Source organism: Marmota marmota, unplaced genomic scaffold (genome assembly GCF_001458135.2).
Source record: "Marmota marmota marmota unplaced genomic scaffold, marMar, whole genome shotgun sequence".
In the NCBI taxonomy this organism is placed as follows: Eukaryota; Metazoa; Chordata; class Mammalia; order Rodentia; family Sciuridae; genus Marmota; species Marmota marmota.
In genome coordinates this window covers 7,309,508-7,333,551 of record NW_026000171.1, presented here as the reverse complement: position 1 = coordinate 7,333,551, position 24,044 = coordinate 7,309,508, and the positions used below count along the sequence as shown (strand labels likewise).

The 24,044-nt window shown below is 35.5% G+C and overlaps 1 protein-coding gene across 20 annotated transcripts in view; it reads left to right on the top strand.

Annotated features, from left to right (window-relative positions):
- Erc1 (ELKS/RAB6-interacting/CAST family member 1) overlaps positions 1-24,044 on the top strand; it is a 1,605,700-nt gene that overhangs the window by 1,237,975 nt on the left and 343,681 nt on the right. For all 20 annotated transcript variants that reach the window (XM_048787497.1, XM_048787503.1, XM_048787498.1 and 17 more), the window contains 3 exons: positions 16,063-16,200; positions 17,658-17,798; positions 18,487-18,627. In XM_048787497.1, coding sequence (XP_048643454.1) covers positions 16,063-16,200; positions 17,658-17,798; positions 18,487-18,627 — 420 coding nt within the window. The remainder of the gene's footprint in view (positions 1-16,062; positions 16,201-17,657; positions 17,799-18,486; positions 18,628-24,044) is intronic.

The window sequence follows — 24,044 nt, the reverse complement described above, 5'->3', positions numbered from 1 at the left end:
GAAAGAGAGGGAGAGAGAGTGAGATTTTAATATTTATTTTTTAGTATTTGGCGGACACAACATCTTTGTATGTGGTGCTGATGATCGAACCCGGGCTGCATGCATGCCAGGCGAGTGCGCTTCTGCTTGAGACACATCCCCAGCCCTGTCCCTCTCTCTTTTTGTAGAGCAGCCTTGTCAGGCTCCTGACAATAAACTTGCTTCTTATCCCAGGTGTGTGTATTAGTCCTGCGCCACTTTTCTTTCATTGAGGCCATTGACTGGGTCACGTTCTCCCATCAATTTTGCTCTCCCCTCCGGGGATTTGAGCTGATTTGGGATCCTGGCCTATTCCCCCCATTCACCTAGTGCTCTTCTTCTTCATCCACACTCTGGCTTCATTTGGGTAAGTGACGTCGCCCTTTCCCTCCTCTCCTCCTCACAAGTCTACAAGTCTCCTCTCTACCTTCTAATCTTCATAAGTTTTGTGAGCGCTCAGGAAAATGTAAAAAATCTCTTATGTGCAGGCTTTCTTCTTTCTACATTATAAGCCTTTCCTTTGCTGTTCTTATTCCCCCGCCCAGCTTCTTCTTGCTACTAAAGCTCTGGATTCCTCTAGAGACCCTACTTCTAGACAAACAAGGGACCCAGAACTCTCCTACATTGTAAAGCCCTAGGCAGCAATCTCCCTAGCCAAGGCCACACTGAAGCTAACATTGAAATAACAAAGGACAAAGTCAGCAGGCTTGATAAGAGGCCTCAGGGGGAAAAAACTGTCAATTTAACACAGAAGAATGACTTCAAAACTTTCTATCTCCCTAATCTCACACGCCCATTTTACCTTTATAAGGCTGAAAAGCAGAGATTTGTTATAGGAGTTCTTGGACATATGCTTGGGTTAACCTTTGCATCTGTGGCTTATCTGTCAAAGGGTCTTGACCCTACTGTTCCAGAATGGGCCCCTTGCCTAGAAACATTGGCTATAGCCTCTCTACTCATTAATGAGTCAAAGAAACTCACCTTTGGGGACCCACTCACCACACTGGCTCCCCATCACCTAAAGGAACACCTCACCTACAAGGACTTACACACCCCTCCCCCCTTGCCTTTTATCTCTACAGGTTTTCCTGGTCCAAGATCCCAGTCTTACTTTCCACAGGGGCTCACCTTTAAACCTGCTATTCTCTTTTCCACTCCCCAGGACTCTTCTGTTTTCCTCTTACTCATTCATGCATTGAAACTCTGGAGGAGTTTCCACATCCCTCCGGAAGGCCCCTTGCTTCAGGCAGCATTCACAGATTGCTCCTCCTTCCTTCAGGAGAGAGTTCATCAGGCAGGGTATGCCATAGTCTCTCTAACCACTGTTGTGGAAGTGGCTCCTCTCCCTAATAATAATCCAGTCAGCAGGCTGAATTTGTTGCCCTCATTGCAGCCTTTACTTTGGTAATGGGAGCCTTCACACTGACTCTAAATACGCTTTCCACATACTTCTCTCCCACTCTGCTATTTGGAAGGAGTGCGGATTCCTTACCACCAAAGAAACTTCAATTACTATGTCCTCTGTATCTCTGATCTCCTTCAGGCCTCAAAGCTTCCCATTGCCATTGGAACTGAAGGATGACAGCTAAGTAACCCCCTTCTTTAGTGGCACTTCCTTTCCTGACCTCCCTCCTTGTCATAGGGCTTTTGCTAATGTTTGTCCCTTACTTCATTAAATATTCAAGACCAAATTCAAAGGATCTCTAACCAAACCATGAACCAGCTTCTGTTACAGGACATCCAACCCCTCACCAAAATTGGGCCATCTAGAGTCAGCATTGGGGACACCTCCTGACCATCACCTTGCCTCATTGACACCCTGCACCCCTAACAAGGGTCCAGAAGCCACCCCTTCCCAGCAGGAAGAAGCTACAGAAGATAGACCTATGCCCCTGTCCCTTAAGGGGCCCAATAACAAACAAAAAAGGGGGGAATGTAAGGTCCTTGCTTAGCATCTAGATGGCCATCTTAAGTGATAACTGCCATTTTAAGAAAAAGTTTTTGCTTTCCTACCCAAGGGCCTTTCTGAGAAAGGCTCATCACTCCCTTAAACCAACCCAACCCTTCACTGCCTACTTATTTCCTGACCCAGGAGTATTACTACTCTCTCATACCAACCCCACCCTTAACCGCCTTTATTAAGATCTACCCAGCTCTAATTTCTGAGCCTGCCTCATGAAAGTCACAGAACCCAAGCCTGTATTGCCTGTCTCCATCTATGGAGAAAGACGTGCCTTTATTTGTCATCTCTGACAAATAAACTCTCAGGTGTATCTCTGCCTGGTCTCCATTTTTCATTTCTCGCTCACCTGTCTCCCAGTTCTTCGCTTTCCTCTCATCCTGTCCTTATCATGGAATGGCACAGCCATCCATTAAAAAAAAAAAAAAATTTTTTTTTAGTTGTAGTTGGACACAATACCTTTATTGTTTTTTTTTTTTTTTTTGGTGGTGTTTGGGAGATGCAACAGGATACATCTCAAGCTTGGGTTGGTTTTATACTTCACTGATGGATACTGCCTTAAGCTAGTGCTGAAGTGATAATTGGATGACTACTTTTTTTTTTTTCGATTGAGATATAGTTCACATACCAGATAATTTATCATTTAAAATGATATATAATTCAGTGATTTCTGTTTTATTTACAGTGTTATGCAATCATTGCTACTATCTAATTCCAGAACATTTTTATCATCCCAGAAAGAAACTGAAAGCTAGTAGCAGTCAAAATCCTCTGGCTGCCACTAAACTACTTTTTGTCTCTATGGATTTGCCTGTTCTGGAAGATTTATATAAATGTAATCATACACTCTGAACCTTTTGTGTCTGATGTCTTTTATTTAAATATGTTTTCAAGGTCCATCCATGTTGTAGCAGGTTTCAGACACATTCTACCCAAATGCAGTACCAGAGTGTTTTTGTTTCTGTCGATTTGTATGAGCTTTGCCATTGGAAGCTGTAACTTTCCACCTTTGTTTCTTTTCAGTATTGTTTGAGAATCTTAGGAACCTTTGTAATTTCTATGAATTTTAAGATGATGTGTCCAGTCTTATTAAAAAACAATAGTAATTGGAATTTTGATGCAGTTTGGGGATTGTTGCCATTTTAACAAAATCAAATCTTCCAGTTCATGAACACAGGATGTGTTGTCTTTAATTTCTTTCATTAATGTTTTGTAGTTTCAGGTTTACAAGCTTTGTAATTGGTTAAATTTAATCTGAAATATTTCATTCTTTATGATGCTATTGTAAATGGAATTATTTTTAACCTCTTTTTCAGATTATTCATGTTTGGTGTACAGATATACAACTCATTCTTGTATTTTTATCTTGTGTTCTATAATTGTGCCGAACTTACTGATCAGCTCGAATTGTGTTAGTGGATTCTTTAGTATTTTCTATATGTGTAATTATGCCACTTGCAAATAGAAATTATTGTACTTATTCCTTTCCAACCTGGCTGTATTTTGTTTTTCTTCTGTAATTAGCCTTACTAGAATCTCCAATAGGATGATGAAAAAAAGGTGTGAGTACAAATATCCTTGCTTGGTCTTTATCTTTGAGGGAAGCCTTTCAGTCTTCACCATTAAGTATGATATTAACTGTGTTTTTTTCATAGACGTCCTTAAGTTGAGAAGAAGTTGAGAAGGTCCCATCTATTCCTAGATTTTTGAGTATTTTTATCATGGAAGGATAATTAGGTTTTGTAAAATGCCTTTCCTGTACCTGTTGAGAAGATCATATGTTTTTTGTCCTTTATCTTATTTACCTGGTTCTTTGTACTGTTCTTTGTATGTTGAAACCAACTTTGCAATCCTGGGATAAAGACAGATTTAAAAAAATAGCTTTGTGATGTTCAGCTAGTGGAATATAGAAACCTTTTCTATTGACAATGTCATGGAGGCAATGGAAATGAACCTGAGAGAAAATAGCCTTTGGAAATTTTCAAGTGCTAAGGTGTAATATAAATTATAACTATTCGATGGCTTATATTGTAGTACTTTTTTACAACACGGAAATAATTTTTACCTTTATTAAACAGTTTCTTTGAACTGTCAAGTAGTAGTGAGTAATTTAATGATTTGCATTTATCTGAATACTTTTTCTATGTTGGTAGTACACCACATTAGTATTCTGAGAGTTTTACAAGTTCTAGTTTGTTGTAACCTCTGTTAAAATGAGCACACATTTTAAACTTGAAATGTGGTAATTAACAAGTCAGCATGGAAGGGACAGATCCTTCTTATGACTAACATTGTTCTTAGCTCTCTTCTCAGGCGATCCTGTAGCAGGAACTTGTCACAGTAATAAATATATAGATAAATATGTACAAAGGGACAAAAGAGTTGGAAAAAAGTGCTTGATCAAACTTTTGAAACACACTCAAATTTTTCTTCTGCTTAAAAACTGCGTATAACTTGGCATGAATTATCGTGCATTGAATTCTTATCCGTGGGAGCGGTTGGTTGGATAGGTGCCCGGGTGCCTGTCAACTCTACTTGTAAAGTTGAAGTAATTAACCACCTGAAGAAGTTATTAAATCAAGCTTTGATGAATTGGCCTTTTGTGCTCTTCTTTCTGCCACACCAGTATGGATGTCCTAACCAGAAATAGCTTCAAGCATCAGACATATATTTTGTTTTTATCTATTTTATCTTTCTGTAACTGCCAGACTTCCTCATTGTTTTTCCTCCTAATTATACTTTGTTTCTTTTCCCCCCTGCCCTGGAGTTTTTAGATTAGAAAAATCATCCAATTTTTTCCTCCACCTATTAAAAATATATATCTTTTGCTATTGTAGATGGACAGCATGCCTTTATTTTATGTGCTTATTTTTTGTTTGCGATGCTAACAATTGAACCCAGTGCCTCACATGTGCTACTGAGTCACAATCCGGGCACCCCCATCTTTTTTATTGGTGCATTATAGTTGAACATAATGATGAAATTTGTTGTTACATATTCATACATGCATACAATAAAATTTGGCCAATATCATTCCCCAGCACTTTCTCCCTTCTTCCCCACCTCCCACTTTCCTTTACTGATCTCCCTTTGATTTTAATGAGATCCACCTCCACCTTTGTTTTCCTTTTTCCTCTCTAGCTTCCACATATAAGAGAAAACATATGACCCTTAACCTTCTGAGTTTGACTTATTTTGCTTAACATGATGGTCTCTAGTTCCATCCATTTTTCTGCAAATGGCATCATTTTACTTTTCTTTATGACTGAGTAAAATTCCATTGTGTATATATATATACCACAATTTCTTTATCCATTCATCTGTTGATGGACACCTAGGCTGGTCCCATAGTTTGGCTGTTGTGAATTATGCTGCTATGAATGTGGGTATGCCTATAACTGTAGTAAATTGACTTTAATTCTTCAGAATAAATACTGAGGAGTGGTATAGCAGGGTTATATAATGGTTTCATGCCTAGTCTCTGGAGGAACCTTCATACTGATTTCTATTCTGCCATTCTGACTAGTGTGAGATGAAATCTCAGTATGGTTTTGTTTTGCATTTCCCTAATGGCTAAAATGATGTTAAACATTTTTCATGTATTTGTTGACAACTCGTGTTTCTTCTTTTGAGAAGTGTCTGTTTAGTTCATTTGTCCATATGCTAATTGGGTTATTTGATTCTTTTTTTTTTTTTTGGTAGAAAGTTCTTTGAACTCTTTATATATGCTAAACATCAATCCTCTGTCAGAAGAGTAGCTTGCAAAGATTTTCTTCCATTCTGTAGGTTCTCTCTTCACATTTCTAATTGTTTCCTTTGCTATGTAGAAAGTTTACTCTTGGCATTATTTCCTGAGCTTTAGGGGTCCTATTGAGAAAGTTGACTGTGCCTATGTGCTGGAGTGTTGACCCTGCATTTTCTTCCAGGAGTTGCATAGTTTTTGGTCTAATTTCAAGGTCTTTGATCCATTTTGAGTTGATTAAAATTATCCTATTTTATAGCGACAATTTTGGTAAATTCAATAAGCTTGCTCTTATATCTGTTGCATATGGCTGAGAAACTAATGTTTGAACCTTTTCTTTCTCTATTTCACCTGGGCCAAACTCTGCCTTTATTCACAGCAAATTTAGTATTTATATAGAGCACCTAAGCAAGCAATTTTTAAGAGAAGTAGCTGGTCACTTTAAACACTGGGTACTTGGAAAGAAAGTTGCTGGTCAATGATTTTTCTACTTGTTTGACAATCTGATGAAAGCTATAGGCTCTTTTCATGTAAAAATGCATACAGATCATTTATAAGATCTGAAATATCCCATACATCTTAAAAGTTAACACATGAACTCTTGATTAAAAACACCCACCACCTGTAGAACCACCAAGTGGGATACAAGGGCTCTAGGTTTTATAAAACCAAAAAATTATGTGGTTCAAATTGTAACAGGAGTTGAGAGCAACTATAATTTCATGGCAACTATAATTTAACCTCAAAGAGTATAGTTCTTAAGTATAATGGATACTGTGATGAGTGACCTAGATCCCCTTGGTGCCTGAGGGACTTATTCCCTAGATGCTAGAAGTGCTGCGGACAGAAAGCCCTCAGGTGTCAGCCCCACAGAGATTGCTTTGGATAAAGAGGCCTGTCTTGCTCAAGGGCTTGTGCCTTCCTGTCAGCTTCCAGTGACTGCTCCTTATGAGGAACAAGAACTTGAACCCCTTACCCCGACTTGGACCCACAGCTTTATAGCTCCTTGGGGGATTGTCTGAATCCTTCAAGACTTTATGGCAGCTGACTCTCTTCCTCTTTACAATCCTCATTTCTTCTTTTGCTTTCTACTAGTATTGATCTCAAGAGCACCCATCAGTAAACTTTTGTATAGTAATGTCTGTCTTGCTGTCTGCTTCCTGGGAAATACAGCTTGGTGTGGAATTGTAAGGGTAAAAGAAATTGAAGTTAAAGCGTAAAAGTTAAAGGGTAAAAGACCGGGTGTTGTAAAGTTTCTAAGCTGCAAGGCCTGAGTTAAAATGTAAAGGATTAGGTATTGTTAGGTTTCTATGCTACCTGCAAAACCTGAAATTTCTGTAGCTGTTAAGACAATGCTTGGAACTGCCCAGTAAATATTTCCCCTGACTATTTGGTTGTTTAATAAGGGCTCTGTGTGGTCGCACGTAGGCATTGCAGGGCCTGGACCAATCAGTTTAAATGTAACCCCCTCCTTAGGAATGACCTATCACTCCAGCCTGACCTGTTCCCGTCAATGAATGAACTAATCATGTTTAGGAGTTGTTGTTCAATTTTCCCGTGCCTCATGATGATTTGTTCTGATGTATACAAAGCCCTCCGCCCTCCCCAAAAAGTGTACTTAAGCAGTGCTCAGCCCCTGCTCGGGGCTCTGGGCTGCTTTCCCTTCTTGAGTGGGCATGGAGCCCCAGCATGCTGGTTCAATAAATCCCCTTCTGCCAATTGCATGAGTGGTCACTTGGTGGTCTCTTTCTCCGACGTTTCGCGGGACCCTTACAGAATCTAGGGTAGAATATTAGGACAAGTTAGTATCTTTCAAGCCAAAAAGTAGGAAAGTGAAAATTTAGTGAGATGAACTTGAATTTATATTTTCTTTTTTGGGGGAGAATGTTTTACTGGGGATTGAACTCAGGGGTACTTGATCACTGAGCCACATCCCCAGCCCCATTTTGTATTTTATTTAGAGACAGGTTCTTACTGAGTTGCTTAGTGCCTCACTTTTGAACTTGACATTTTCCTGCTTAAGCCTCCTGAGCTGCTGGGATTATAGACGTGCTCCACCGTGCTGGCTTGAATTTATATTTTAAATAAGTATAGCATTCCATCACTATGTCCTTCACATCTTATATTCAAGTAGATTCAGTTGAAAGTCTTGATTTCTTTGTTTTTTTTGTCTTTGCTACTGCAGAAAACTCCCCAAATCTGACAGCCTAATTTCTTAGGTCTCACAATATGAACCTCTGAAAGGTTTGGGTTAAATAAAGGTTTGTTTACAAAAACTCCTAGAGATTTTTCTGTGTATGTGATCAAAGAATCTTTCCTAAGATGTCTTGGATAGCATTTAATTAATGTTTGCTTTTGTCATTATCATTAAAATGATGGGTGTCTAAGTATTTAAAACACATGAAAGTTACAAAGAGGAAAAAAATGCACAAATACCCTTTTCCTTATTTTAAATTGGGATAGTATTGGACATACTTTTCAGTAACCTTTCTTGTAATAAACATATTTCCATATCTTAAATAAGCCTCAAGAATGTGACCTCTAATGGTTGCATAATAGTCTATCCAGTGAATAGATTAATTTAGTCAACTTCCTATTGTTATGTGTTTAATTTTTTCCAATTTTGTTACTTTTTACAAATAATACAATGAATTTTTTTGAAACTAAGCCTAGTGGTATGCTTTAATTATTAAAAAAATACTTGGTTCTCTCATCACTAAAATGTAGTAAGATGTTATCATCTGAAACTGTTCTATGTAGCCTTTGAAACTGGAAAACTTCAAGGAATGCCATTCACCTAGATGATGTGAATTGAGACTGCCTGTGTGCAGTCTCATCGTTGCTACGCCATTATGGATTTATGTGTCTTTTTTTTTTTTTTTTTTGGAGTGATGTTAGCTCAATAAAGTGTGTCCAGTTTTTTGTTTTGTTTTGCTTTTGGTACTGGAAATTGAACTCGGGGGAACTCGGCCACTGAGCCATATCCCCAGCCCTATTTTGTATTTTATTTAGAGATAGGGTCTCACTGAGTTGCTTAGAGCCTAGCTTTTTGCTGAGGTTGGCTTTGAACACTCGGTCCTTCTGTCTTAGCCTCCCAAGCTGCTGGGATTACAGGCGTGCGCTATCATGCCCAGTTTATACAGTATTAATGTATGCCTACCAGATATAAAAAGAAGAATCTGAACTATTTCGATAATTGTCTCCCAGGCTGATCTTGACTGGTAGTGACTGTGATTTTACCAGCTTTTGCTTTATGTTATGCAACTGTTTTAATTTAAGAGGTCTCCAGTTCTATTATATATACCATGAACAAAATGTTTAAGGAACTTACTCCCTTTTGAAGCAATTTTTAACATCTGTCTGGAGCATAGCACTCTGAATATATTTTCCTAAGGGCTATACCTGCCCTTCTGTAATCAGATAAGTACCCCCCTTATCTGTATTTTTAATTTTTGAAGTTTCAGTTATCTGCAGTTAACTGAAATATGAATGTATTTAATGGAAAATGCCAGGAATAAAGAGTTTATGAGTTTTAAATTGTGTATCATTCTGAGCAGTATGATGAAACCTGACTCTATCCTTTGTACCCCACCTGGGACATGAATCATCATCTATTTGTTCAGTGTATCAACACTGTATATCCTACCTGTCTAGTCACTTAGCATCTATCTCAGTTATCAGATTGACTATCTCTTAGATCATTATTATGGTATCCCTATGCTCTATGTTCAAATAACCCTTATTTTCCTACTAATGGCCCCAAAGCATAGGAGTAGTGATGTTGGCATTTTTTTTTCACAGTTTATTGTTATAATTGCTCTACTTTATTTTAAATTATATTGTTAATCTCTTATTGTGTGTAATTTATAAACTATCACAGATATGTATGTTTAGGGGAAAAAACATACTATTGTACTGATATGGAGACTTTTAAAAAGCCAAATGAGTTTAAAACTTTGCCTAGAATGTGTCATGATTTGCTGTTCTTGTGCTTTCTAACCACTGGAAAGACATGATCGAACATGTAAAACTTTAGAGGCCAATATAAATAGCCTAGGCAAAAGCTGCTTGTTTTGGTAAATTATAGTTGTACCTTGTTAGTATATTCTGTCAGAGACTAGGCAGGTAGACAAAACAACTGAGCAGAGATAAGGGAATTTGGATTAGGGGTGGTGGCACATGCCTAGGGAGACTGAAACAGGATGAGTCACAGATTCAAGAACAGCTTCAGTAACTAAGGGAGGCCTAGAATACTTTAGTAAGACCCTGTCTCAAAATAAGAAAACAGTAAAAAAGGCTAGGAATATAGCTCAGAGGTAAAGAGCCTCTAGGTTCAATCCCTAGTAAAACCCCCTCACATAGCCACCCAACAAAAAAAGAAAGAACTTGGATCCTTTTTTCTTTTTAATTTTATTTTGTGGCAGTGGGGAATCCAACCCAGGGTATTCTACTATTAAGCTACACCTCCATCCCTTTTTATTTCTTATTTTGAGACAAGGTCTTACTAAATTGGTGAGGCTGACCTTGAACTTGGGATCCTCCTTCCTCATCCTCTTGAGATGCTTGGATTACAGGTGTGCCTGGCAGGGAATTTAGATTCTAAGAAGGAAAACTTTTACTATTAATTACTGTGAATTCCTCTTTGTCTATCTTTGATACTGAAAGATAGTAAATGAAGAAAGTAAAGGTCAGATCCTTTCTGGATTACTGGCTTTGTGTAAATAAAAGCTTTGATGCTACCTAAAAGTAATTGTGGAGATATCATCACTAAAGTTCCTTTCTTTAAGTGATACTTAAGTGAGCCAGGTGATTGCAAGTGTTTTGGGATTCCTTTTTTCCTTAGAACTGTATCCTAGAGGAAACCTTTTCCACTTCTACTCAGTGATTAGGGCCTTAAAGGCAGAGTAATCAGTTCCACTTGACTAGAAATAAATCACTGTCATTTGAACATGATAGCTCCTGACAACTGGGCAATGCTGATAAAAACCAAAACAAAAGATGCCAATAAGCCATGTCAATGCTGAATTGGTATGTAGATTTGATGAATTCAGCATGTAACATTGCATTCACCATTAGTCTTCTTCTGTCTTCAGTTTTTCTTTCTCTTTGTAAAATAAAATGGCTTAGGAAGAAGAAAGCCTTTGTGCAATACATATTAACTATTTTATTTCTATTTCTTTCCAACTCAATAGAGAGATATTATTATAAAAGAGGTAATTTTAAAGAACATGTCTTTATCTTAAGTAGCTAATATAAAAGTATTTCTTTTTGAATTCATCATTGTTAGATCTGCTCTCTAGAATAAATGCCAATTCTTTTGATCTGTACAGAATTTTACTTATGAAGAAATTGAATACATGCTAAATTATTTCTTTTTATATCCAGCAGATTATTCATAAAGTAGAAAAAAGTCTATGGGGTTTGAAATATACCATTTTCTACAGTAAACAGTCTATTAATTTTCAATATTAAAAATAAATAACAGAAGGAAAGCTTTCTAGGTAGTTTCCCCTTTCCTGCAGTGGTGCTCTAATGCTCTAAGATTCCCAGTGGATGCCTGAATGTGAAACCCTATATATACTATGCTTTGTCATATACACATATACCTATGATAAAATTTAATTTATAAATTAGAAATAGTAAGGTAGTAAGATAACAACATTAATAATAAAACAGAATTATAATAGGACCTTGTAATAAAAGTTATGTGAATGTGATCTCTCAAAATATCTTATTGTATTGTATTCATCTTCTTGTGATGTGAAATGTTACAGCACCTGTGTGATAAGATAAAATGTGGTAAATAACATAGGCATTGTGATGTAGCATTAGGCTACTACACATGATGCCCAAGCAATATATTTTATAACTGAGTTGGCTACTAAGTGACTAATGGGTGGGTAGTGTATATACAGTGGATGTGATAGACAAATAAATGATTCATGACCCATCCCTGGCAGACAGCACAACATGAGATGTTATCACAGTACTTAGAATGGCATTTAGCTGGAAAATTATGAGTTGTTTAATTCTGGAAATTTTTTACTTAATATTTTTAAACTCTGATTAATCCCAAGTTAAAAAAAAAAAAGAAAGCAAACGCATGGACAGGGGATATTATATTTCTTTTTCAGGTGTTCCTTAGTCTACACGTCTATCAATAAGCATACTTTCTTGTATCAGTTGCTTCCTTTCCTCTTAGGAATTTGGGGAAAACAGATTATTTTAATAACATTATGGTAATATTCTTGCATCAAGTATCTTTAGATCTCCCCACCAGCTTTACTGTATTGCACTTGAATACATGTTCCTCCTGGGAAACAATACTTTTACATGTGCAATGGTTTATTACCCCTACCCTTCATTCTTTGCTTCAGGAGGAGGTGAATTTCTACTATTATTGTAGTAATGATATACTGTGCTTTAAAATAAGCATTATGGTATGGAATGGTTTATGTGAAAATGCTTTGAGAAATTCTTTCTTTTTTTTTCACCATAAAACATACTTATTGCATGATGATTAAGAGTAGGATTCTGCAGTTAGATTGTCTAGTTGTTGTCTCATAGTCCTTTTGGCATACTTAAATAGGTAAGATATGTACATAGACACTCTTTTTAAGTGTTGGTTGCTCTTGTTATCATCACTAGCTTCTCTTTTCTACCACCATTGTTGTTGTTGTTGTTTTGTAACTGTAATACAGGGATTCTGTGGTTTCTGCTTCTACAGAATGGAGCTTTTTTTATTTTTTATTTTTTAAGTATAGTTGAATATTTTTCCCCGTTAAACATGATTCCAAACAATCACTTTTGTTTTTATATTCAAGAATGTGCAAAATGGATCTGGTTTTTCTCTAGGCTGTTATATTCAAAGCTTTTTAATAACAGTATTTCAGATCCTGTGGATAATCAAACTTGATATAGAATAGGGTCTCTGTAGTATGTTTTATAGAACTAGTATGATAAATACTGAAATGAAATGATATGGTGCTATTTGGGCAAACAGTTTTATAATGTTAACATTAGGTTAGTAGAAAAGAAGAGAATAGTGAGAATAATAATGTGTCAGTGATCAAATGCAAGCTGGTCAGTGACACATAACCCAGAGGTCCTTGATCAAAAAAGCAGAACTTGAATCAACTAAAGTGAGCATGTATAACAGGAGCTTTCAGTGGGGCTCAATTGTTAGCCATCTTGCTGCTGAATAAATGAAAAAATAAGTATTTTTATAGACACCCCTCACACAGCATCTTTTGTATTTGTTCAGTGCTTACGTGGTAGTTTGCACATCTATATCTATTTCAGGTCCATCTCACTGGTGGCAATGTGCCCAAAGGAAACAGTCTTAGTGTCCACTCTTCTTTTTTCATTTTGTGAGATCCTTCACAATGGAATGTTTATTCCTTTAGCAGTAAATCGGAGTCCAAAAATAGCCTTCCTTTTCCTCCCCTCCAATTCAGCAGCCAAATCTGTCTAGACAGCTGGATAACTGAAAAAGAAAATAGCTTAGGGATAACTTGCTAGTGGATCTTTTACCTGACCTGATACCTTTTGCACCTAAATATATCAGTAGAAATTTTTACCAGCAAAGAATATGGGTTATTTTAATAGTTTAGCTACATATGAATTATAAAAGTAGAACTTTCAATGTTTTAATTTCTTAATTTCTTTCTAGAGGCTGATGATGGAGTGGATAGAAGGGTATTATTTTTTTATATGCATGTGTGTAAGGGGTATTCGTATATTAGGTGGGCTCATAAAAGATGACTCTGTTTTCTTGTCTGTAAAACTAAGCTTATTCTTGAAATTTCATTTTAAATAATGGTTCTTGTCCTGCCTTTCTTCACAAGAAAGTACTAATCAACAGCTTGACCATGTATTTTCTTTGTGTAAGGCCTGTGATAGCACCTATAATGACCTGCACATGCACAGCTTTTAAAATATGTAAATACCAGGGCATTGTAGTCTGAATGTATATGGAATATTAAATTTCGAGTGGTAAAATTCTCTGTAGGGGTTGTAATTTTACCTAAGTTTTGATCCACATGAAATTCTGTTTATTAAATTAAAAGAAGACTAATGCTTTTTATTTGTGAGAACTCTCCTTTCACAGTATGCTGTGGACTCTTTTTGGCACTGAAAAGACTAGAGCTCATTTCAGGTGTTTCAGTGGTTCACCTGTATAATTCCTTCTTTGTTGAAGAATGAAAATTCAAGCCTTAGAGTATTCCTTTTAAACTCTTAGAATTTACTAAATCTCTTTCCTTAGCTTGTTTGCCCTGCTTCTGAAATTCTTATTGACTCCAGAGAGTGGCTCCTTTTTTTTTTCTTTCCAGTGGAATGAAGCAGGTTCTTTTTTTTTTTTTTTTTAAATAGTTTTTTTGTTGTAGGTGGACACAATACCTGTATATTTTTTTTTTATTTATGTAGTGCTGAGGATTGAACCCAGGGCTTCACACATGCAAGACGAGTGCTCTACTGCTGAGCCCCAGCCCCAGCCCTGAAACAGGTTCTTAAAGAGCTTTTATTAAATTGATTAATGTAAGAAAGTATCTGAATATTGGATCCAGGGTTCTTTTGTAGTTTCTTTCTTGGCATGAGTTTATGTGTATGTTTATGTGCCTGAATACAGTTTATGAAAGTCCAGACTTACATTATATTTATTTACTGATTAATGAACGGTTTTTTACTTAAGTCCTGATATGGGGCAGATACGAAGGTACAAAACAAGGTTGTAGGGGCAGAAACATGTCTACTCACAGAGACATGTATAAAATAATTACATATGCTCAGGACTTCAGGCTATAGTACATGGAAGGATAGGGGTGTGTGTTGTGTGTATATGTTGTACACATATGTATATATGTAATGGAGCACAAACAATGATCATGGCATTCTCATGGTAAAAGCAAGAAAGTCTTCCCAAAGGAGGTAACAGTTATGTTGCATTCTGAAAGCCATGTGAAGTACTAGTTCTAGTACTAGCTCTGATAGTATTCTCCTGCTTAATTTTTCTACTACATACTTCATTCATTCATTCATTCATTCATTCTCATCATTTCTTTCTTCATTTGTTTTTTATACTAGAATGTAAGCTCTGTGAAGGCAGGGATTTGGGTGTGTTTTGATTATTTCTGTATCTTCAATGCCTGGAAGTATGTATGGCAGATAGCAGGAACTGAAACATGTGTTGAGTAAATGAATTAACTTTGTGAGTTTTAGAGTAATGGAATTATTTGTAATTTTTCTTTAGTTATTCAGAATATTTCTGTAGGCCTGGGACTGCAGCTCAGTGGTAGAGTGAGTACTCTCCCTAGAATTTCTTCATTTTTTCCTTAATATTTTTCTTTCTGTGTACTCGAATCTCCCTAGTGATAGCATGCTATTTCCACAGTTTTTTTTTCAAATACATCCCTTATTTTCCATATGTCTTATTCTCTTAGTTCCCATATCTCTTTGCTGAACTGATCCATTTTGCTATTCTTTTCCATGGCTGTATTTAAGTTCCTTTAAATTTCCCCTCCACAGCCATCAGAATTATCTAAATAAAATAGCCAGGCCATTTCTGTGCTTAGTAATCTCTAATGATTTCTAGCTTTCTACCATAAAGTCTCCTTAGAAGGCATATAAATTCATCTGTTGCTTAGCTTCAGCTACCTAACGGGGAACTCTCTTGCCATGTCATCATATAATAAAAATGGGTCTCCTTATTTTTCTTGGTGTTACTCGTGTCTGACATACAATAAAGAACTCAATAAGTTTTTTTTTATTAAGTGAATGCATGTATGTATGAACGAATGCATGACTACAATAAGAAATTTTACTGTAGATGTTGTTTTGATAAAGGATGATGTAAAATCTAACAACACTAGCATTTAAGAACAGTTTTTCCTTTATGTAGCTGATTTGTCTTTCTTACTGTCTAGCTGTTCTATATTCTGTTCCTGATTATTTGTGAAGTAATCCTTCTTGACACTTGTAGTGTCATTTTAGAAGTTAATCCCACTCTTGTGGCTTTCCTGTGCAATACCTGTCTGCCCTTCCATCTCTTGTGTTGCATCTTTTCTCTCAGCTACCTTCTTGATTTTTTTAGGGATTTGTGTATATATATATATATATATATATCTGTCTGTCTGTCCATATCTATGTGTATGCTTTTTCTTTGTTCTGGCTGTAAATTTTAGTCTTAAGGTTTTGCACGTTATTCTGAAAGTTTTAGGATTAAAGGATTTCCACAGAACACACATAGACAACCCTAATCTGTTTCTAACTTTCAATGATTTTTATAGTATTTATTTCCATTTTTCTTAATGTCTTTTTTTCTCTTTAATGTGAATGCATACAGATTGAAAATCTTCAAGAGCAACTTAGAGATAAGGAAAAGCAGATGAGCAGCTTGAAAGAACGAGTCAAATCCTTGCAGGCTGACACCACCAACACCGACACTGCCCTTACGACTTTGGAGGAGGCCCTTGCAGAGAAAGTGAGTCTTGCAGATAAAGTGAAGGGTCTGGACACTTCACGGTCATGTTTCTCTTGATTTCTCATTAACTGAAAACTGGATATAGAATACAGAAGAGATCCTTTTTAGCAAAAGGAAAAAGAACTCTACTGTACTGTTGCCAGTATACTTAGTGTAAAGGGGAAAGCAAATCCATTTAGTTCTTGTCAATTTGAGCACCTGCTCCCAGGCAAGATGGATTCCATGCTAGAGGGCACTGGCTGATTTTTCTAAAGAATGAGCCTTATGATCCCCATTTGCTGCTTTTTGAAGAAAAAGAAAATTTCTTTTTATTAATATGGTCAACTAGAATGTGGGAATGTGAGACATTACCAGACATTAACTATATCAGGAGGCAATACATAGTCTTCCTCCTTTACTGTTCACTTTGGTGCCTAATATTTTCATAGATTTTATTCATTAATATAATGTTCTTATTAATTTTCTAGTCTGGATCTTCCCTATTTTATACTGCTTTATGAGTAAACCTTATTTTTCGTAAATGGTTGACTAAAGAACTAGCCTATTCTGGCCAGTGTTAATGTATTTTTGGGGCAGTGGGTGGTATTGAGGATTGAACCTTAGGGGTGCCTTACCACTGAGCTACATTCCCAGTCCATTTTCATTTTTTGAGACAGGGTCTCACTAAGTTGCATAAGGTCTCATTAAGGCTGGCTTCAAACTTGGAGTCCTCCCAGCTCAGTCTCCTAAGTTGCTGGGATTTTAAGTTGCTTCTGGCTGGCCAATGTTAATGTCTTAGAAGGTGGTTTGGATAATCTCTATGCAACATTTTAATTGGATTATTTTAAAGAGGCAGGGTCACTGTTCCTTAAGTCTCCTGGACTCAGAAGGCTTCAGGATAACATGCTAGGATCAAGCCTTCCTCCCTTAATATGCTTAGAAATATCACTTGGAGATATACTTAACATTGCTCAACTTTGTAACTTCCTGAGCATCTGTTGACAGACATAATTTTAAATTAATTTTTCTTTTCTTTACCCTCCTGTATACTTTAGGCTCAACATATCATAGTCTCTTCCCTTCCCTTTTCTTGATGTGTGAGTTGTGATTTCCATTGACTTGTAGTCAATGTGTGAATTATAAATAAGAAATATTAGTTATTGTCCTATGGGTGAGTATGGAAATTTTTAGTTATTTGGGAATTGAATTTAAATGGGAATATTTCAAGAGACTATATTGGTGATCTGAATATTTGAAATTATAGGAAAAGAAAACTTGGAAGTCAAAAAAAGCAAAGCCGGAGCTTTGTTATGACAATATAGGAAGGAGGGATAAATTTTTAAAAAGTGAATTTTTAAAAAAATTACCAATCTTTTGAACAGAGGATAGAAGTGTCACTTTATCAGCTAAAAGCAGAATTATAGTCATATTAAGCACAGAAAGGAATTTCCTCATGTGTTGATGTGTTTTGTCTTCAGGAGCGAACAATTGAACGCTTAAAGGAACAGCGGGACAGAGATGAGCGAGAGAAGCAAGAGGAAATTGATAACTACAAAAAAGATCTTAAAGACTTGAAAGAAAAAGTCAGCCTGTTGCAAGGCGACCTCTCAGAGAAAGAGGTTAGTTAAAATCACTAAAATGGAATTATTTGGTTTGCTTAGTTATTGCATTGTTGTATGTATGTGTTGTTGTTTATGTTTTATATATGAAAAGTATTTGATGGAAGATTTTAATATTCTTACAGCAGGCTTTTTGTGAATGACTCAAAGGATATTTCAGGAGTTTTGCAAAGACATAATAAAATTGGTTTATTTATTCCCTAAGTTTTGCTATCTCTTTCATCATGTTTTGTGTTAGTTTCTTACTTGTTAATGGTATTTTTATATATTCTAAAATAACTAAAACCGTTACATGTGATAAAACAATAATGCAAGAGCTTTAGGGTCTCTCTGAATTTTCTTTCCAATACCTTTAGGAAAATTTGTGGAAGTGAGTTCCTAATAGAATATTTCCTTTAGAAGGAAAAAAATGTTTTATCTTTAAGTTTATGAAGCTATTAAAGTTGACTCCTTATATTCACAAAGCTTGATCTACTTTTGTTTTGTGGGAAAGAGTATGTATAGTTAGAACTCAAAGTCACTGTTCTTAGAAATCCATCTTATTTTAATTAATACTTGAAAGCTAAAGCTAATATTGTTTTATAGTTCATGAATGTTCTTGAAATGGAAAGAAACTGCAAGCCACCATGATAGTAAATTTCAAATTTTCAATCTGCATATTTATTCTAGGTTTTCTTGCTTCTTTTAGGCTTCACTCTTGGATCTGAAAGAGCATGCTTCTTCCCTGGCTTCCTCAGGCCTGAAAAAGGACTCAAGACTCAAGACACTAGAGATTGCTCTGGAGCAGAAGAAGGAGGAATGTTTGAAAATGGAATCGCAGCTGAAAAAGGTTAACAAAAAGTTTCCCATTTTCTTACTTTGTTTTAATTAAAAGCACAGTAGGTAAGTCTAGGGTGTTTATATGGATTAATTTACAAGTGGAATAATAAACCCCCAAAGTTTGAAATGGTAATTTGTGTCTTGTTTGATTTTTTTTTTTTTTTAGTGTTCTTAGCCTACTTTATTTTATTCATTAGAACCCCAATCACTTAGAAAATTTATAGTTTAGAGGAAGATTAAAATATATACCTCCCTTATTGGTGACATTTGAGACTATGATGTAAAAATCTCAATTCTGTGATATTTTCCTCCATTAGAATTAAACTTCCTGAAAGGAGATAATGTAACAGTGGTACTTAAACACAATGAAAATGTTAGGAATGGTGTAGATATTTATCATTTATTTCTTTGCTTTATACTTCTGTAATATTTAAGTAGCAATTCATAGTTTTCAGAGCCCTTTCAATATTTAAATCTCTTACCTATCTAACTTTATGAGAATTGAAACTTAGACTTCTGAGCAATTAAATTAACTGAATTCAATTCATTGACTGATGAATGAAGGGTGGAGCTTAGTCTTGAGACTTCTACTTTTGCTCTTTTTCCATAGATTAACATATTATGTTCATTTAGGAAATCATGTTCTGAGGCTAAGGAAAGGAAGAAAATCCAGTAGCTTAAAGTTACTTTCGAATTGTGTGGGGAAAGTCCTTTATTTGAGATTAAGGATTCCAATTATAACCAATTTAGATTTGACAGTTGTATTTTTTTACAAGTCCGTAGAATATTTAATAAACTATACATGTACATAAATGTGCAAGTATCTAAGGCTGTAATAAACAAAAATCATAAAACCATTTATGGCTTACATTCTCCATTTTGCAATATAATGGCAACAGTTGTATTTTGACATTAGAAGGAGGTAATTTTCCATTTGAAGTTGTTAAATGTATTTAGGGTTGTAAAACAGAAGGCACTTCCAGGAGTAATGTTATTAACATTCTAAACTTGCTTATTTGTGATAGTATTACATTTTCTTTCTATTTGTTATATTTGAGACCCATAGTTCATCATTCATGGTCTCTTTTATGTTAGGCTTTTTATCTCTATTTGTGAGAAAATATATAATTGGGTAGAGGAGATTGGTGGCTTTCTCTTTTTCTGATTTAGTACTTCTGTCCATGTCTGTTTTTCTTCTCAAATATTCCTATGTTTTATTTTAAGCAATTATTTCTTTTCATTTTAAAAAATTGTGTTGTATATGTATAATAATAATTGAAATGCATTCTGCTGTCATTTATTTTTTAAAAAATCAATTAAAAAATTAAAAAAAGGAAATTGGGTACTATATCACATATTATTTCCAAATTCTAGAATATTAATTTTACCAGTGTTCAGCATGACAGGCATGGACATGGGATGGAACATTGTCCCATTTTACAGAATATCTTAGGATAGCCATTTATTTACATGTGAATTATTTGCATATTTGACTGATATTTTATGTGGAGGGTTGAAGACAAATGATATTAGATAACGATCATTCATCACAGTCCTTGTTTTCTGCAGCAAGAAGCCTGGAATGTGTTGTAGATCCCATTGTCAGCAGGATTCCAGTTTCAGATTCTCATAAAAGAAAGGTTTTTTTTATATGTTTTGTAAGATAGAAGAGAATAATGTGTTGTGATTGTCTGAATTACTCATACACATAATGTCCAGTAATGTCTTGGAAAGAACTCCCTTTTTTGCTGAGGAAACTGAAATCATCATCAGAGTTGTGGTGTGATCTCTGTTTTCTGGTTTCCTGTATACTAGCAGCAGCTTTTTTGACCTTCATCCTTATAATAAGTTTTATTTTATCTATAAAAATATGCTTTTCTTAAAATGCCTTGAATAATTTATTTTCCTGGAAAAATCTAACTAATAAAATTATGCAAATTATCTTCTAGAAATAATTCTGAAATAATTATGTTTAGTCATTTGATTTCTTCTTTTCCTATAAAAAGTTATTAAAAGAAACCTTATTTAGTTATTTCAATAAAAAAATTCATTACTGATATTTCCCTATTACATTATTTACACAGTACAGTACTCTAATCCCAGAAAGCAGTTGTTAATTATACTTTTCCAAGCTTTGGTCTTTGTGGTCTCTGGTTCTCCTACTGCCCCTCCCTCCTGCCCCTTGCTATCTTTGTGATATTATAGCCAAACCCCTCCCTCCCCAACCCATGCTAGGGGTTCAACCCAAAGCTTCAAGTGCTCACACCTCTACCCCATTCTCTAGTTTTAACTGAGTATTTATGTGATTCTATTTTTTTCTCCTTTCTTAGCATATAAATTATACTTATTAAAAATTTCTTAAAATTGTTGTCCTGGTGTTTGCAACATAATTTTAGCTAGTGTAAAGTACTCTGTCATTGCTGTCCTACTTCATGTGCAGTACAGGTATCTTAAATAGAATATTCATAATTTCTTCTTCTTTTCCCTTATTATATTGTTACCATTCATTTCATGTATCTGTAGGCTCTAATCACCCAAGACATTTTTACTATTACTTTATTACTTTAAATAGTTATCTTTTAGATCATTTAAGAAAAAAGATGCAATTTTCGTTTCATTTACTTGTCCAGTTTTTTCCCTTCTTTGTGTATACTGTGTCTGAGTTTCTGACCTCCTTCATTTTCCTTTCTCTGAAGAACAACTTTTAATTTCTTGCAGCACATGGCTTCTGACAATGAATTCCTCAATTTTTGTTTTTCTCCTTTTCTTTGGAAGAGTAATTACAGTGTATCTAGATTTCTAGAATGGTGTCTCTCCCTTCCAACACTTTTAAATACTTTACTCTTTTCTTCCTGATGTGGTTTCTTTGTGGTATAACATATGGTCTATTTTGGAGAAGGATCCATGTGCTGCTGGGGAAAAAAAAAGTATTCACTTGTTGATGGAATATTCCATATATATATGTTAAGTATAAATTATTGATTATTTTATTGGGTTCTATAGTTTCTTTGTTTAGTTTTTGTTTGGAAGATCTATCCAGTGGTGAGAGAGGTGTGTTAAAGTCACCCAGTGTTGTGTTGTGGTCTATTTGATTTTTGAAGTTAAGAACACTTTGTTTGATATACATGGACATCCCATTGTTTGGGGCATAGATATTTATGATTGTTATGTCTTGTTGATGTATGGTTCCTTTGAGTAGTATGAAAAGTCCTTCTTTATCCTTTTCACTAACTTTGAAGTCATCTTTATCTGATATATAAGGATAGAAACCCTGCTTATTTGTATGGTCCATGTGAGAGATACATTTTTTTCCCATCCTTTCACCTTTCACGGGCTCGTGGATGTCTTTTTCTGTGAGATGAATCTCTTGAAGGCAGCATTTGTTGGGTCTTTTTATAAAATCCAGTCTGCCAGTCTGTGTCTTTTAATTGATGAGTTTAGGCCATTCACATTCAGGGTTATTATTTGAATATGTTTTGTATTCCTGGTCATTTTGGTTTATTTTTGGTTTTTAATTTGACATTGTTTATCCTTTGATTGGCCTTTCCATTAGTATAGTTCCTCCCTTTGCAGATTTTCATTGTTTTTTCATTTTTTCTTCATGGAATATTTTGCCAAGAATGTTCTGTATTGCAGCTTTCTTGTTGTAAATTCTTTTAACTTTTGTTTATCATGGAAGGTTTTTATTTTGTCATCAGCCCTGAAGCTTAATTTTGTTGGATATAAGATTCTTGGTTGGCATCCATTTTCTTTCAGATTTTGGTATGTTATTCTAGGATTTCCTGGCCTTGAGGGTTTGGGTTGAAAAATCTGCTGAGATCCAAATTTGTCTCACCTATATGTAATCTGATTCTTCTGTCTTGCGGCTTTAAAATTCTACCCTTATTCGGTATGCTAGTCATTTTCATTATAATGTGCTTTGGTGTAGATCTGTTGTAATTTTGTACATTTGGTGACCTCTTGTATTTGATTTTCCAATTCATTCTTTACATTTGGGAAATTTTCTGATATTATTTCATTGAAGAGGTTGTACATTTTTTTCTCTATCCCAATAAATCTAAGATTTGGTCTTTTGATATTTTCCCGTAATTCTTGGATGTTCTGTTCATGATTTCTTACTATCTTCATTGTGTGGTCAACTTGATTTTCAAGATTGAACATTTTGTCTTCATTGTCTGAGGTTCTGTCTTTCAAATGATCTAATCTGTTGGTGATGTTTTCTATCAAGTTTTTTATTTGGTTTATGATTTCTGTTTTTTTTTCCCCCTTCAAAATCTCTATTTATTTCTTTCTTTTTTTATTTATTTATTTTTTTAGTTGTAGATGGACACAATACCTTTATTTTGTTTATTTTTATGTGGTCCTGGGGATCGAACCCAGTGCCTCATGTATGCTAGGCAAGTGCTCTACAACTGAGCAACAACCCTGACCCCCTGTATCTCTTTCTTGAAGTAATCTTTTGCTGTCTTTCTCTTTTATCTCTTTGTTGGTGTGATCAATTGTTGCCTGTAATTGCTCTGTTATCTCTTTGTTGGAGTGATCAATTTTTGCCTGTATTTGCTCTCTCAGGTCATTCTTTAATTTGCAGATCATTTTAATTATGTACATTCTGAACTCCTTCTCTGTCATTTCATCTTTCATCTACATCAATGGATTCTATTATTATAGTATCTTGGTTTATTTGTGGCATTTTCCTCCCTTGGTTTGTCATGTTGTCTATGTGTCTTTCTTTCTTGCAGTGTGAGTCTGAGGTATTGTAGTTTCTACCCTATAATCTTATAGTGTCCCTGCAGGTTATGAATACCTCACCTTTTAGGGGGAGATCAATGTTTAATGCAACTAATATGCAGCCATAAATCAATTAGATTCTATTTAGACATTTACAGTTTTGCTGCTGTAAACAGAAGTGTACAGTTATTTTCTACTATATAGCCAGTAGGTTTGCATGAGGGTTTATAGTTTCTAGTGGTGGACAGAGAGAGAAGGGGGTGGGTAGGATGTGATGTTTATGAGATAGGATGTGAGAATATAGAGGTATTATAGATTATAGGACAAGTGGGGAATCAAAAGAAGTTGGCTGTCAGCAGGAGAAAAAAAAAAAAAAAAAAAAACAAGAGGCAACCCCATGCAAGGCTCCCTGTTGCCTCTGCAACAGGATGGTGACTGTTAGCACACCTAGTAGGACACCTCTGGTGCAACCTGGCCCACAGAGACCTTGGTGACCATCTGCCATGTCCTGGTTGTTGTCCCTAGATGGAAGTGGCCACGTCCCTAGTTGGTGGTGGCAGTAGCATCAAGTCTGTAGGTACCTTGCTGTTGGACTTCCAGGCCTCATTTGGTACCCCAAGATGGAATCTGTGCCAACTAAAGGTGGCAGAGGTCGCAGTGGAGGTAACCCAAGGTGGCAATAGAGGTGTCCCAAGATGG